The sequence below is a fragment of the Balaenoptera physalus genome (assembly GCF_965194825.1).
Source record: "Balaenoptera physalus genome assembly, chromosome: 6".
Lineage (NCBI taxonomy): Eukaryota > Metazoa > Chordata > Mammalia > Artiodactyla > Balaenopteridae > Balaenoptera > Balaenoptera physalus.
This window is the reverse complement of record NC_138885.1, coordinates 82,501,858-82,517,673: the sequence shown is the minus strand read 5'-3', so window position 1 is coordinate 82,517,673 and position 15,816 is coordinate 82,501,858. Positions and strand designations below refer to the sequence as shown.

At 36.6% G+C, this 15,816-nt stretch overlaps 2 protein-coding genes across 12 annotated transcripts in view; one reads left to right on the top strand and one right to left on the bottom strand.

Moving 5' to 3' along the window:
• The window catches only part of LOC309663385 (uncharacterized protein), a 349,815-nt gene that overhangs the window by 211,423 nt on the left and 122,576 nt on the right, over positions 1–15,816 (top strand). The gene's annotated exons all lie outside the window — the stretch shown is intronic.
• Positions 11,166–15,816, bottom strand: part of NAB1 (NGFI-A binding protein 1) — a 43,625-nt gene continuing 38,974 nt past the window's right edge. For both annotated transcript variants that reach the window (XM_082467197.1, XM_082467196.1), the window contains exons 7-8: positions 15,250–15,366; positions 11,166–13,689 (exon numbers count right to left, since the gene is read on the bottom strand). In XM_082467197.1, coding sequence (XP_082323323.1) covers positions 13,601–13,689; positions 15,250–15,366 — 206 coding nt within the window. In that variant the 3' untranslated portion in view covers positions 11,166–13,600. The remainder of the gene's footprint in view (positions 13,690–15,249; positions 15,367–15,816) is intronic.

Genomic DNA, 15,816 nt, shown 5'->3' with positions numbered 1-15,816 from the left:
CCCACCACCACCCCGCCCCCAACTTTCCATCCTTGGTGTCCATACATTTGTTCTCTACATGTGTCTCTTATTTCTGCCTTGCAAACCGGTTCATCTGTACCATTTTTCTAGATTCCACATATATGCATTAATATATGATATTTGTTTTTCTCTTTCTGACTTCACTCTGTATGACAGTCTGTAGGTCCATCCATGTCTCTACAAATGACCCAGTTTCGTTCCTTTTCATGGCTGAGTAATATTCCATTGTATATATGTACCACATCTTCTTTATCCATTTGTCTGTCGATGGGCATTTAGGTTGCTTCCATGACCTGGCTGTTGTAAATAGTGCTGCAGTGAACATTGGGGTGCATGTGTTTTTTTGAATTATGGTTTTCTTTGTGTATATGCCCAGTAGTGGGATTGCTGGGTCATATGGTAATTCTATTTTTATTTTTTTAAGGAATCTCCATACTGTTTTCCATAGTGTCTGTATCAATTTATATTCCCACCAACAGTGCAAGAGGGTTCCCTTTTCTCCACACCCTCTCCAGCATGTGTTGTTTGTAGATTTTCTGATGATGCCCATTCTAACTGGTGTGAGGTGATACCTCATTGTAGTTTTGATTTGCATTTCTCTAATAATTAGTGATGTGGAGCAGCTTTTCATGTGCCTCTTGAACATTTGTATGTCTTCTTTGGAGAAATGTCTATTTAGGTCTTCTGCCCATTTTTGGATTGGGTTGTTTGTTTTTTTTAAATTGAGCTGCATGAGCTGTTTATATATTTTGGAAATTAATCCTTTGTTGATTCATTTGCAAATATTTTCTCCCATTTTGAAGGTTGTCTTTTCATCTTGTTTATAGTTTCCTTGGCTGTGCAAAAGCTTTTAAGTTTCATTAGGTCCCATTCTTTTATTTTTGTTTTTATTTCCATTACTCTAGGAGGTGGGTCAAAAAAGATCTTGCTGTGATTTATGTCAAAGAGTGTTCTTCCTATGTTTTCCTCTAAGAGTTTTATAGTGTCTGGCCTTACATTTAGGTCTTTAATCCATTTTGAGTTTATTTTTGTGTATGGTGTTAGGGAGTGTTCTAATTTCATTCTTTTACAAGTAGCTGTCCAGATTTCCCAGCACCACTTTTCTTTTTTTAATAAATTTATTTATTTATTCATTGATTTAAATTTTGTCTTCGCCGCTGCACGCGGGCCCTCTCTAGTTGCTGAGAGCAGGGGCCAGTCTTCACTGCGGTGCACGGGCTTCTCATTGCGGTGGCCTCTCCTGTTGCAGAGCATGGACTCTAGGTGCGCAAGCTTCAGCAGCTGTGGCACATGGGCTTCAGTAGTTGTGGCTCGCGGGCTCTAGAGCACAGACTCAGTAGTTGTGGCACACGGGCTCATTTGCTCCATGGCATGCGGGATCTTCTCGGACCAGGGCTCGAACCCATGTCCCCTGCATTGGCAGGCAGACTCCCAACCACTGCGCCACCAGGGAAGCCCCCAAGCACCACTTATTGAAGAGACTGTCTTTTCTCCATTGTATATCCTTGCCTCCTTTGTCATAGATTAGTTGACCATAGGTGCATGGGTTTATCTCTGGGCTTTCTATCCTGTTCCATTGATCTATATTTCTGTTTTTGTGCCAGTACTATATTGTCTTGATTACTGAAGCTTTGTGGAATAGTCTAAAGTCAGGGAGTCTGATTCCTCCAGCTCCATTTTTTCCCCTCAAGATTGCTTTGGCTATTCAGGGTCTTTTGTGTCTCCATACAAATTTTAAGGTTTTTTGTTCTAGTTCTGTAAAAAATGCCATTGGTAATTTGACAGGGATTGCATTGAATCTGTAGATTGCTTTAGGTAGTATAGTCATTTTCACAATATTGATTCTTCCAATCCAAGAACGTGGAATATCTCTCCATCTGTTTGTGTCATCTTTGATTTCTTTCATCAGTGTCTTACAGTTTTCTGAGTACAGGTCTTTTACCTCCTTAGGTGAGTTTATTCCTAGGTATTTTATGCTTTTTGTTGCAGTGGTGAATGGGATTGTTTCCTTAATTTCTCTTTCTGATCTTTCATTGTTAATGTATAGGAATGCAAGAGATTTCTGTGCATTAATTTTGTATCCTGCAACTTTATGAAATTCATTGATTAGCTCTAGTAGTTTTCTGGTGGCATCTTTAGGATTCTCTATGTATAGTATCATGGCATCTGCAAACAGTGACAGTTTTACTTCTTCTTTTCCAATTTGTATTCCTGTTACTTCTTTTTCTTCTCTGATTGCTGTGGCTAGGACTTCCAAAACTATGTTGAATAATAGTGGCGAGAGTGGACCTCCTTGTCTTGTTCCTGATCTGAGAGGAAATGCTTTCAGTTTTTCAACATTGAGAATGATGTTTGCTATGGGTTTATCATATATGGTCTTTATTATGTTGAGGTAGGTTCCCTCTATGCCCACTTTCTGGAGAGTTTTTATCATAAATGGGTGTTAAATTTTGACAAAAGCTTTTTCTGCATCTATTGAGATGATCATATGGTTTTTCTTCTTCAATTTGTTAATATGGTGTATCACATTGATTGATTTGCATATATTGAAGAATCCTTGCATCCCTGGGATAAATTCCACTTGATCATGGTGTATGATCCTTTTAATGTGTTGTTGGATTCTGTTTGCTAGTATTTTGTTGAGAATTTTTGCATTTATATTCATCAGTGATATTGGTCTGTAATTTTCTTTTTCTGTAGTATCTCTGTCTGGTTTTGGTATCAGGGTGATGGTGGCCTCATAGAATGAGTTTAGGAGTGTTTCTTCCTCTGCAATTTTTTTGAAAGATTTGAGAAGGATGGGTGTTAGCTCTTGTCTAAATGTTTGATAGAATTCACCTGTGAAGCCATCTGGTCCTGAACTTTTGTTTGTTGGAAGGTTTTTAATCACAGTTTCAATTTCATTACTTGTGATTGGTCTGTTCATATTTTCTATTTCTTCTTGCTTCAGTGTTGGACGGTTATACCTTTCTAAGAATCTGTCCATTTCTTCCAGGTTGTCCATTTTATTGGCATAGAGTTGCTTGTAGTAATCTCTTAAAATCCTTTGTATTTCTGCTGTGTCAGTTGTAACTTCTCCTTTTTCATTTCTAATTTTATTGATTTGAGTCCCCTCCCTCTTTTTCTTGATGAGTCTGGCTAAAGGTTTATCAATTTTGTTTATCTTCTCAAAGAACCAGCTTTTAGTTTTATTCATCTTTGCTATTGTTTTCTTTGTTTCTATTTCATTTATTTCTGCTCTAATCTTTATGATTTCTTTCCTCCTACTAACTTTGGGTTTTCTTTGTTCTTCTTTCTCTAGTTCCTTTAGGTGTAAGGTTAGATTGTTTATTTGGGATTTTTCTAGTTTCTTGAGGTAGGATTGTATTGCTATAAACTTCCCTCTTAGAACTACTTTTGTTGCATCCCATAGGTTTTGGATCGTCGTGTTTTCATTGTCATTTGTCTCTAGGTATTTTTTGATATACCCTTTGATTTCTTCAGTGATCTCTTGGTTATTTAGTAAGGTATTGTTTAGCCTCCATGTGTTTATGTTTTCCTCTGTTTTTTCCCTGTAATTGATTTCTAATCTCATAGTGTTGTGGTCGGAAAAGATGCTTGATATGATTTCAGTTTTCTTAAGTTTACTGAAGCTTGATTTGTGACCCAAGATGTGATCTATCCTGGAGAATGTTCCATGCGCACTTGAGAAGAAAGTTTAATCTGCTGTTTTTGAATGGAATGTCCTATAAATATCAATTAAATCTATCTGGTCTATTGTGTCATTTAAAGCTTCTGTTTCCTCAGTAATTTTCTGTTTGGATGATCTGTCCATTGATGTAAGTGAGGTGTTAAAGTCCCCCACTATTATTGTGTTACTGTTGATTTCCTCTTTTATAGCTGTTAGCAGTTGCCTTATGTATTGAGGTGCTCCTATGTTGGGTGCATATATATTTATAATTGTTATATCTTCTTCTTGGTTTGATCCCTTGATCATTATGTAGTGTCCTTCCTTGTCTCTTGCAACATTCTTTATTTTAAAGTCTATTTTATCTGATATGAGTACTGCTACTCCAGCTTTCTTTTGATTTCCATTTGCATGGAATATCTTTTTCCATGCCCTCGCTTTCAGTCTGTATGTATCCCTAGGTCTGAAGAGGGTCTCTTGTAGACAGCATATATATGGGTCTTGTTTTTGTATCCATTCAACAAGCCTGTGTCTTTTGGTTGGAGCATTTAATCCATTCACGTTTAAGGTAATTATCGATATGTATGTTCCTATGACCATTTTCTTAATTGTTTTGGGTTTGTTTTTGTAGGTCCTTTTCTTCTCTTGTGTTTCCCACTTAGAGAAGTTCCTTTAGCGTTTGTTGTAGAGCTGGTTTGGTGGTGCTGAATTCTCTTAGCTTTTGCTTGTCTCTAAAGCTTTTTATTTCTCCATCGAGTCTGAATGAGATGCTTGCCAGGCAGAGTAATCTTGGTTGTAGGTTCTTCCTTTTCATCCCTTTAAACATATCGTGCCACTCCCTTCTGGCTTGTAGAGTTTGTGCTGAGAAATCACCTGTTAACCTTATGGGAGTTCCCTTGTATGTTATATTTCGCTTTTCCCTTGTCGCTTTTAATAATTTTTCTTTAATTTTTGTCAATTTGATTACTATGTGTCTCAGCGTTTTTCTCCTTGGGTTTATCCTGCCTGGGACTCTCTGCACTTCCTGGACTTGAGTGGCTATTTCCTTTCCCATGTTAGGGACGTTTTCGACTATAATCTCTTCAAATATTTTCTTGGGTCCTTTCTCTCTCTCGTCTCCTTCTGGGACCCCTATAATGCAAATATTGTTGCATTTAATGTTGTCCCAGAAGTCTCTTAGGCTGTCTTCATTTCTTTTCATTCTTTTTTTCTTTATTCTGTTCCATGGCTGTGAATTCCACCATATTGTCTTCCAGGTCACTTATCCATTCTTCTGCCTCAGTTATTCTGCTATTGATTCCTTCTAGTGTATTTTTCATTTCAGTTATTGTATTATTCATCTCTGTCTGTTGTTTGTTCTTTAATTCTTCTAGGTGTTTGTTCTTTCATTCTTCTAGGTCTGTGTTAAACATTTCTTGCATCTTCTCAATCTTTGCCTCCATTCTTTTTACGAGGTCCTGGATCATCTTCACTATCATTATTCCAAATTCTTTTTCTGGAAGGTTGCCTATATCCACTTCATTTAGTTGTTTTTCTGGGGTTTTATCTTGTTCCTTCATCTGGTACATAGTCTTCTGCCTTTTCATTTTGTCTATCTTTCTGTGAATGTGTTTTTCATTCCACAGGCTGCAGAATTGTAGTTCTTCTTGCTTCTGCTGTCTGCCCTCTGGTGCATGAGGCTATGCAAGCTTCCTGATGGGAGGGACTGGTGGTGGGTAGAGCTGGGTGTTGCTCTGGTGGGCAGAGCTCAGTAAACCTTTAATCCACTTGTCTGCTGATGAGTGGGGCTGGGTTCCCTCTCTGTTTGGCTTGAGGTGACCCAGCACTGGAGCCTACCTGGCTCTTTGGTGGGGCTAATGGCAGACTCTGGGAGGGCTCACACCAAGGAGTACTTCCCAGAACTTCTGCTGCCAGTGTCCTTGTCCCTGCAGTGAGCCACAGCCACCCCCCACCTCTGCAGGAGACCCTCCAACACTAGCAGGAAGGTCTGAGTCACTCTCCTATGGGGTCACTGCTCCTTCCCCTGGGTCCTGATGCACACACTACTTTGGGTGTGCCCTCCAAGAGTGGAGTCTCTGTTTCCCCCAGTCCTGTCAAAGTCCTGCAGTCAAATCCCCTAGACTTCAAAGTCTGATTCTCTAGGAATTCCTCCTCCCGTTGCTGGACCCCCAGGTTGGGAAGCCTGACATGGGGCTCAGAACCTTCATTCCAGTGGGTGGACTTCTGTGATATAAGATTTCTCCAGTTTGTGAGTCACCCACCCAGCAGTTATGGGATTCGATTTTATTGTGATTGTGCCCCTCCTACCGTCTCATTGTGGCTTCTCCTATGTCTTTGTATGTGGGGTATCTTTTTTGCTGAGTTCCAGTGTCTTCCTATCAATGACTGTTCAGCAGTTAGTTGTGATTCCAGTGCTCCCACAAGAGGGAGTGAAGGCACGTCCTTCTACTCTGCCCAAGATAACTATTGATAATTTTTTCTAGTTTTAAAAAAAAATTTTTTATTGAATTATAGTTGATTTACAATGTTGAGTGAATTTCTGCTGTACAGCAAAGTGGTTCAGTTATACATTTATATATTTTTCATATTCGTTTCCATTATGGTTTATCACAGGATACTGAATATAATTCCCTGTGCTATACAGTAGGACCTTGTTGTTTATCCATCCTAGACATACTAGATTGCATCTGCTAATCCCAAACTCCCAATCCTTCCCTCCCCCACCTCCCCTCCCCCACCTCCCCTCCCCCTTGGCAACCACACATCTGTTCTCTTTATCTGTGAGTCTGTTTCTGTTTTGTAGATATGTTCATTTGTGTCATATTTATTTGTTTTAAATTTATTTATTTATTTTTATTTTTGGCTGCATGGGTCTTCGTTGCTGTGCACAGGCTTCTTTAGTTGTGGTGAGCGGGGGCTACTCTTCATTGCGGTGTGCAGGCTTCTCATTGCGGTGGCTTCTCTTGTTGCAGAGCACGGGCTCTAGGTGCACGGGCTTCAGCAGTTGTGACTCGTGGGCTCTAGAGCGCAGGCTCAGTAGTGGTGGCGCACGGGCTTAGTTGCTCCATGGCATGTGGGATCTTCCCAGACCAGGGCTTGAACCCGTGTCCCCTGCCTTGGCAGGCGGATTCTTAACCACTGTGCCACCAGGGAAGCCCATTTGTGTCATATCTTAGATTCCACATATAAGTGATACCATATGGTATTTGTCTTTCTGACTTACTTCACTTAGTATGATAATCTCTAGGTCCGTCCATGTTGCTGCAAATGGCATTGGTTCATTCTTTTTTTATGGCTGAATAATATTCCATTGTATATAAACACCACATCTTCTTTATCCATTGCTCTGTCAAGGGACATTTAGGTTCTTTCCATGTCTTGGCCCAGTAGTTTCTACATGTGTGTATAGTTAAGCTGTATCTGCATTTCAAAGTGTTTATTGTGTCAAACATTGATACAGTACAGGCCACTCAGTTGAGAGGAAATTTGACAGGATAGGGTGCACATGGACTGGCATCCAACAAGTGGACTGGCCCAAGTTACTACTTACTAGGGGTGTGATAACTAATTACCTAATCTGGGGAAACCTCCGTTTCCTCATCTGTAAAATGAGGGTAATAATAATTACCTCCTGGAGTTGTGGAGAGGATTAAATGTACAGCAGTTAGCCCAGTGCTAGAAAATGGTAAATTTGATATATGGCACTACTACAACTGTCACTAGAAGTATAAGCCTCAGTTTTAGATCATGTGCTTTGCAAAGCACAACTAGTTGTCTTTTTAATAAAGGAGCATACAAGTGACTTTTTTTTCCTATAAACTATTATATACATAATAGTTAAAATCTTGGGAAATTAGATCTTTATCTCTCCTCACTTTTAAATATTACAATATTTTTTTCTTCTCTTTGAATAAGTTAGGTAACCTAAAATTTATTTCACCTTCCATGTTACTCTTTTTAACAAGTGGAGATTGCTTTTTAATATTCTAAGAATTGGAGTTAAGTACCTGGTTATATCTGTGATATGTCTGTCTTATTTTACACAAGCTGTATTCCCATAAGTAAAACTCAGAAAGATGTGCTCCAATTTGAGAATTAGCTGATGCATGCAGAAGAAATTCACTCAATCAATGTATGGGCATGTTCTCATGATAGAATAACTGGCTGATTTCAGAAAGGAAAAAGATGACCTAATCCATTTTAACTGTTGATAGGAAACATCCTTACATTGTTGTCAGAGACCTGAGGGTAGAAAGTGTGTACTCCTTTTTGGAATTATAACTAAAATCATGTGACTCTGGAGGACCCACAGTATGAGAACATGCTACCAAAAAGATCACTCTGTCTTCTGGGAAGGATACTAAATAGAAGGGCATGGGGCTAGACCACAGATGTTTGGCTTAACAGTTCACAGTTGAGGATGGTAGGTAGTCTCAGAAAATTATAAAATGCCTCTGGTGAGCCAGTTACCGCTAAGATTCCACCTACGTGTGCACTACTTAAATACCTTCCTACATACTTGAGCCTTAGTGACCTGTCAGCAGAGGGTGTCTGTGACAGTTACATGAGAACGGCCTTATTTGCTTAGGATTGTGTGTGGGTGTTGAACACGGCACTTTTAGCATAAATTTATGAGGTGCAAGCTTTTAATGCAAAGATGACTCATAAGGTTTCAGAATGTGTAAATATGAAGCACAATCTAACTTATACCATCACTGGTACTCACCCACAGCAAAACTAGCCTGGGTTGATTACCAAATTGTTTGGACTACCAGGAAATTCACAAAATTTGTCACTCTTAATAGGCTGATGACAAAAATTCTCAGGTTGATTGTAACATTTGTTTGGCGCTACCATCTTAAACCAGTGTTACATGTACTTAATCTCCATTTTGCAATATTATGTTTGATGGCAGCATTCAATTAACTCTATTTCCAAGATTGTGAAGAAGTCAATTCTTTTGAGAAGTTACACTGGAAAACTTAAACAGACAGCAATTGTATAATACAGTAAAAAAAATTAGAGGCAACAGAAAAAGGATCATAACTAAACATTTGATATGGATGTTGAAATAAAACTAAGATCAGCATTTTTTGTGATTCGTTTCTGATGAATCACAAAACTCGCATTTCTCTTGCAAGTTTTATGCAATTGCTACAAAAATGGCATAAAAATTTCCTTTAACTGAAGATGAACTGGTAAAGAATAGACCTTTAACCTTATTGGGAGCAATACTTGGAAGTAGATTATTTAGCTGTCAGAATAATAAAACCTTGGAAACTGTGACCAAACAGACACAACCAGGAGACCCAGAATTCAATAGGATATTGTTTTAATACTTCAAAATGTTGTGGCCCTTAGTAGACAGGAAGAATATGAAAGAATAGAAATATAAAGGATCTTAACCAATTTTGTAAATGGAGTCAACCATTATTCATAGTTCTCTTAATATTGCTATTGATACTATAGATACTATAAAATAGATAACTAATGAGAACCTACTGTATAGCACAGGGAACTCTACTCAATGCTCTGTGGTGACCTAAATGGGAAGGAAATCCAAAAAAGAGGGGATAGATGTATACATATAGCTGATTCACTTTGCTGTTCAGTAGAAACTAACACAACATTGTAAAGCAACTATAATAAAAATTTAAAAATAAATTTATGGATAGAAAAAGATTTATTTATAAGTTGAACTTAAAAAGTTAAACACAGTTAAGTTTTTGGATTCTAACTTTATCAGTTGATTGTGAACTTACAAAATAAATTTCTAAATTTCTGATTAGCTCTGCATAAAAAATTTAAAACACCATAGAGGTGTTTTTTTCCTTTTTAAAAATATTTCGTAGGTCAGTAGAAACAAAGGCCAGAGAAGAGGTTTTAAAGCTTTAACTGCTGCATACTCAGAAAGTAAGAAAAACACTGGCATTTAGCTTTTGATCACTTCTATGTAAAATAAGAATCATAGAGTCACTAAAGAAACAGTCAACAGGAAGGATTTTTGAGATTAAACATATTTACAATAAAAACAAATTTCTGGACATTGGATCATTCTTTTATTAACTTTGGAGGCCCACTTGAGAATCTCATTTTTGAGAACACCCACAGATAATAACAAATAAATAAGCCTGTATTCCCTGAAACACCACCCATGCACACAGCTGGACCATAAGTTGGTTTTTAGTTAAATAGCAGCTACCATATTTGGTCTTATGCTTCAAGCTGTTACAAACACAACACGTTTGCTCAATTCTAACTTCAGCTTTTTACTAACTGAATTCATTTCCTATAAGAGATAGACCTCCTAGTTTCATTAGGTTAATGTCTTGTTGATTTTCTTTTGAAGACTCAGTGCAGTATTAAGTGAAGTCACCAGCAAAATGGGTACTGTGTCAGTAATACTTAAAACATTTGAGTAGCCAAGTGAGCAGACCATATGTTAGGAAATTCCTTGCATGCTTATTTAGGTTTCAAGTCTTTCAATACCGTCAACTATAATTGTAAAGGTACACTAGGTGCTCATAATCACCAAATCTTAAAGCTTTTACCCAAGTGGTTTTACTAATTAAGGACAGGAAAAAGCACTTGTTTCCCCCTGCCTTCTGACAGGTTCAACGGGACTGTCAAAAGAATGATTATTCATGGCAAGCATTATTTTCAAGCATTCAGCTTAATAATTTTTTAAAAAGTGACCTCAAGGTAAAATGTACTACCATTATGACTTTATAAGCACACCCTACCTCTTTCTGTTAACTATTCCAGTCCTGGCTGATTTCGAGTCTCACTCACTAAATGTGCTTTCACCTGTAAAGTATCTACTACCATAATGCCTACTGAACACAGAATGCAGTTAAATGTCAGTTCCTTATTCATCCCTCTGTAACAGACTGAAATTTGGATTTTATCTGAGTGGTAATAGTTCCCATTCAACTAGGTATTGGGTTCCCAAAGGGCAAAGATCATGTCTTATATTTCTTCTGTGGCCTCCACCCTCACCTGAGTGCGTGGCTCAGCACTGAAGCTCTTCATTAATCTACCAAACTCATCAATTACAATTTTGTTGCAAAGCTTCTGCTAATTCTCTACCACAGGTTAGTTGAATTTCATATAATTAGCCCTTAATACTGAGACCAAATCACATTAACACTTTGCAAATATTAGTATATCATGAATGTTAAATCCTAATGTTCCCCCTTTTATTTATTAATTTAGTTGGTTAGACATGGTGGGTAGTTTTCAAAATGTCTTTGTAACATTAAGTGAGAACAAAATAAACCAAATTCTCTCTCTGACAGACCAGAGTACCTGTCTGCCAAATAACTTTATAAAAATGAAGGTAGCTGACAATAATATTTAGTCTTAAGGTATAAGCCCCTGGCCCCTAACACTCAAGCCCAGACCAAATGAGAGAGGGGAGACAGGTAGGCTAATAGTACTGTGAGGAGTGCTATGCAGAAAGCTCTATAAACAGAGATACGTGGGGCACACAAAGTCTTTATTGCCACAGGAAGCAACTGCACTCATCCCACCTCACCAACAGCTTTAATAGTCACAGAAACGCAGACTTCACGTAATAAAGTACAAAACAGACTTGGGGAGAAATGGTCCCTTGGACTATATTGGTTGTAATACTGAGGTAACCAATTGACCTTGTTCAGTGAAAATACCTCTAACACAATGAAAACAATCAACTAGTTATAACATCCAATTCATATATACAATTCAAATAAAAATATATATTATTTGCTTCAATGTATAGCAAGTTTAATACATTAGTGTTTACAAAATTAAAACTGTATTCTACTGAAATTTTTCTTGTGCTTCCCCCTTATCATTAAGCATGAAAGACCAGAAAAGTATGATACTTAAGGAAACTTATTTATGGATTTAAAGATGCAGTTTGTGCGGTCATGAAAGACAGATAAATATTAGTTGGAAGATTACCACATCTTTAAAAATTTTTGCTTATTAAAATCTACAAACTTGAACCATAGACACAATTTTTAAAAAAACCCACAGAATTTCTCAAAATAGATTAGAATACAGGAAACGTTTCATGAAACTACTGAGATACTAACCAGTTCTATGGCTAATATTAAAAACTGAACAATCTATGTAAATCGTATTCATACTATTTCTACGCACAGTGAACAATACAATCACAATAATCAACCTCAAGCTAGCAACAAAGTTGCAAGGTCCATAAAAAGCTTCTTCAGTGGGCAAAACACTATGGTACAATTAAAACATTTAGGAAGGGAAAAAAGCCTTTTAATAGTATAAAAGTTGTTTACTGGTGTTTCTACTGTAAAGCTATTCTACAAATCAAAATGAAAAAGGAATTATATATGTGACAGTGATCAGAGACTACAGTGCAGACATTTCATCTAACATTTGGCTGATGAATTTTAGTATAACAGATTATAACTTAATATTTTTTACATAGTTATGACCTAGAGCAGAACCGAAAACAACACAAAAAACACATATTCCAAGTCAATACACTCTTCTCAGCAATATCTGGGTTTAGATGAATCTGGAGGAAGTAGGTAAAGCTGTCAAACATCATCTCTTAAACCAACAGAAAAAATGTAAATTGGTAGAAGTAGTATTTGTTTTTCACTATGGATTCCAATGTGAAATTCTAGTAAGTATGCAAGTATGTTATTAACATTTAAGCACACCCTCATACATAGGCATACAACCCATTAATTAAATAGGGAGAATTAAAACAGATTTTCAAGTTAAAATGAGTTTTAAGAAAAAACTGCATTCATAAATCTGAAAAGTATACGAAAATGAAATTGTAAAATAAATAATATGTGTCAACTAAACCTCCATAGAGATATGCCTGCAAATGTGGATGCACTGATTGTCTAAACTTGTGATGGTCTGCATGGGAAGACATTCCCCAGGGAGAGCCATCTAGCTTCTCTGACTCTGGTGTGTAGAGAATTTCTGGATATAAAACAGTACTTACTCTACTATATATTATAGCCTTTGTTAACAGTCACCATCCTTATCACATTTAGGGTTAACTTACTATGTCTTAATCTATATAACACATTCTGAAATAATAATTTTAAGTCAAGGCTTTTACACATCTGTCCACTTGTTTCTAGTTCTCTGTCCAACTAATAGCTTCCTATTTTTGTTATACCTTAAGTAGCTATTATAAAATGCAACCTGGGTCAACTAGGTAAGAGAGGTTTTTCTACTCTATTGCTCACTTTTTTGACCTTACTCCAGTATTTATTAACTATGTGCCTAATTAAGCCAGTAAAAATGGCATTTGACTACTAAGAAATGACACATTTCCTATTAAACAATATCAGTTTTATCAGATATTAAATCTACAACATTTTCCTGACTTATATTGAGTATTTGCTTTCCATTTTTCCAAAGTCATTGCAACTTTGCCAATAACTACATCACTTAAACTTTCTTTTTTATGACTGCAAAGATTCTAAACTCTGACATACAATAATATTTACGCAAAACACACAAAGTAGACAATGAAATTTCAAGTAAGATAAACTGTATCCACACCTATTGGCCCAAACAGCTCTCAACATCTAGATTTTACTTCTATAAATTATACAAATACATTGTACATTCTTAAATAATTAATGCTTACAATATTAATTTGTAAGCCTTTCCACATAAAATGACTTACAGAGGAATGTGGATCAGTATTTCTGTTACAGATTGTAACATTCTCTTAATTTTCTTTTGTGGCTGTAGTTTTGTCTTCCTGGTTTCCACAGATTACTGGATCAGTCCTTAAGCTTTGGCTATGAAATCTGTTTGTGCTGAATGAGGCAACATTGGTTATTAAGGCTTATTTCTATGATGGAGCATTATCCTTAAATCTGATGCCATTTCCAGAGAACAGTGGGAGAATCATAGCTATCTTGAATCTTCAGGCTCTGTTTTGATGACTTTCTTTTCTAAAGTAAAAGCTGAGTGAGGGTAGTCTTTTAAAATCCCCAGGCTCTCTGAATAAAAAGAGGAACACAAAATGTATTGACACTTTAAATCAATGGTCACAAAAAAACAAACTCAAACAAACTTATAAACAAACCCCCAAACTCCAAAGCAAGCAGTATCAACTATTCATGACTCTGCAATTCCATATAAAATTTTTATGTTTACAGAGTTGAGGTTAAGAGTTTGGATTCTGGATTTATATTCCATTTCTGCCAATTACTAGCTGTATACATCTCTGGGCAAGTTACACACCTCTCTAAGCCTTAGTGTCTCCATCTATAAAATGGGGATAGTATCTATTACAGGGTGATATGAGACTTAAATCATAAAATGTATGTAAAGCACACAGCATATAGAACCTACTGATTTTTATTTAATGCTTGGTCCAAAGTGATACATAAAATATATAAAATAAAACTGGTCACTCGTATACAACAAAGTTACTGTCTAAAATATTTACTATCAATGAAGACATGAGGCAGAAAGAAAACTTCCATGTTTAAACATGAACTATTTTTAAAAGTTTCTCTAGCCATGAAACCTTAAGGTGGGAGAAACAGGGATAAAAGAATGAAGATTCTCTTTTCTTAAGGACTCATTCCTCCAAGTTACATGAATAATTATTTCAACCTCAAACAAATACTATAGAATGACAATAAAATGTAATATTTACATGAAGTACTAATACTGGGGGATACACACACACACACCCACACACTTTAAAAAGGATTCTAGAAAAGTAACCAACATTAATAGCTTATCTGAAATTAGGCAGTTCACTTTATGAATTTCCCTCTCTATACAGAAATTCAGCATAAGAAAAGGAATAAAAATAGTAGCTACCATTTACTGAGTTCCTATCAGCCAGGCAATTCATATAGGCTATCTTGTTTAATCCTCATAACTATTCTATGAGGCAGAAATTATTTTTATTTTACAGATGAAACAACTGACTTCAAGTAACTCCTAAAGTTACTTTAACTCAAAGATTGGATGATACCAGATTCTTTCAAATGGTGTTGGTGTCTAATACTTTAAGTCTGTATAACTCACTTTACTTGGATAAAAACATGAAAACACCAAACTATAATAAGGAACAGTTTGTCCTTTTACGGAGTTCAGCTTACTTCTGAAATACAAATATCATCCCCCAAATGCAGCTGCATGAAAAGTTTAGATTTTGGTACACAAGGTTTTCTTAGCAGGACAGCAAACATACAGTCCACCAATTTCATATTATGAAAGGCTGGAAAAGGGAATTACATACCTGAAACCAGCCATTTATTATCTGGTTCAGAATTGTGTATAAAGTCACCATTCATGTAATAGCTAATCAAAATGATCTCAATCTTCAAGAGCTTTTCCCTGTCAGTCCTTTGGAATATCATGTTCTCAAAAAGACTGGCTATTAATATGGCAATCTACTATTTCCAAGGGGAGAAAACGGACTAGTAGCATTATTAGTAATGACCCTTTTTTAAGGAGGGGGACAGTGGAAGTTAGGAGATTAGAATAGAAAGATGTTTTATTCAAATATTACTCCCTCTAATCACATCCCACATTCTCACCTGAAGAGTGGGACTTCGCCTCACTGGAGTAATGTCTACTCAGCTCCCCATCCACCACAAAATGATGGAGTTGTCTGTTCTGTAAATTAGGCATTCGGAGGTTCAAAGGTCTTTCGCCTAATGAAAAGAAAAAAAAGCAGTATGAGTAATTAAAGACACATCATGGTTTTTCTTAAAAATAAGTTTTCACAAATCGTCTGAACACTCCTTAGGAAATAAGTAAGGAAAGTCAACAGGCACTGAAGAATTTAAATAGCTGGAGAAATATCTAAAATAATAGTTTAGGAGGAAAATGGCAACTCATACTAGTCTCAAGATTTACCATTCTGCCAGGACATTTTGAAGAGCTAATCACAAACTAAACAAAAGACTGAGATTTCCAGTATGCACTCCAACTCTGGCAGATAATGCATCACCTCTGTAGGGCATTTTCTTACTAGTGCAACCATTTTACCAAGGCAGGTCATTAACCACATAACAACAAATACTACAGAGACAGAGATGGCTTCAAGCCAATTGCCCATTACTAGAACAACAACAACAACAAAACCTATGGCAAATCCACGA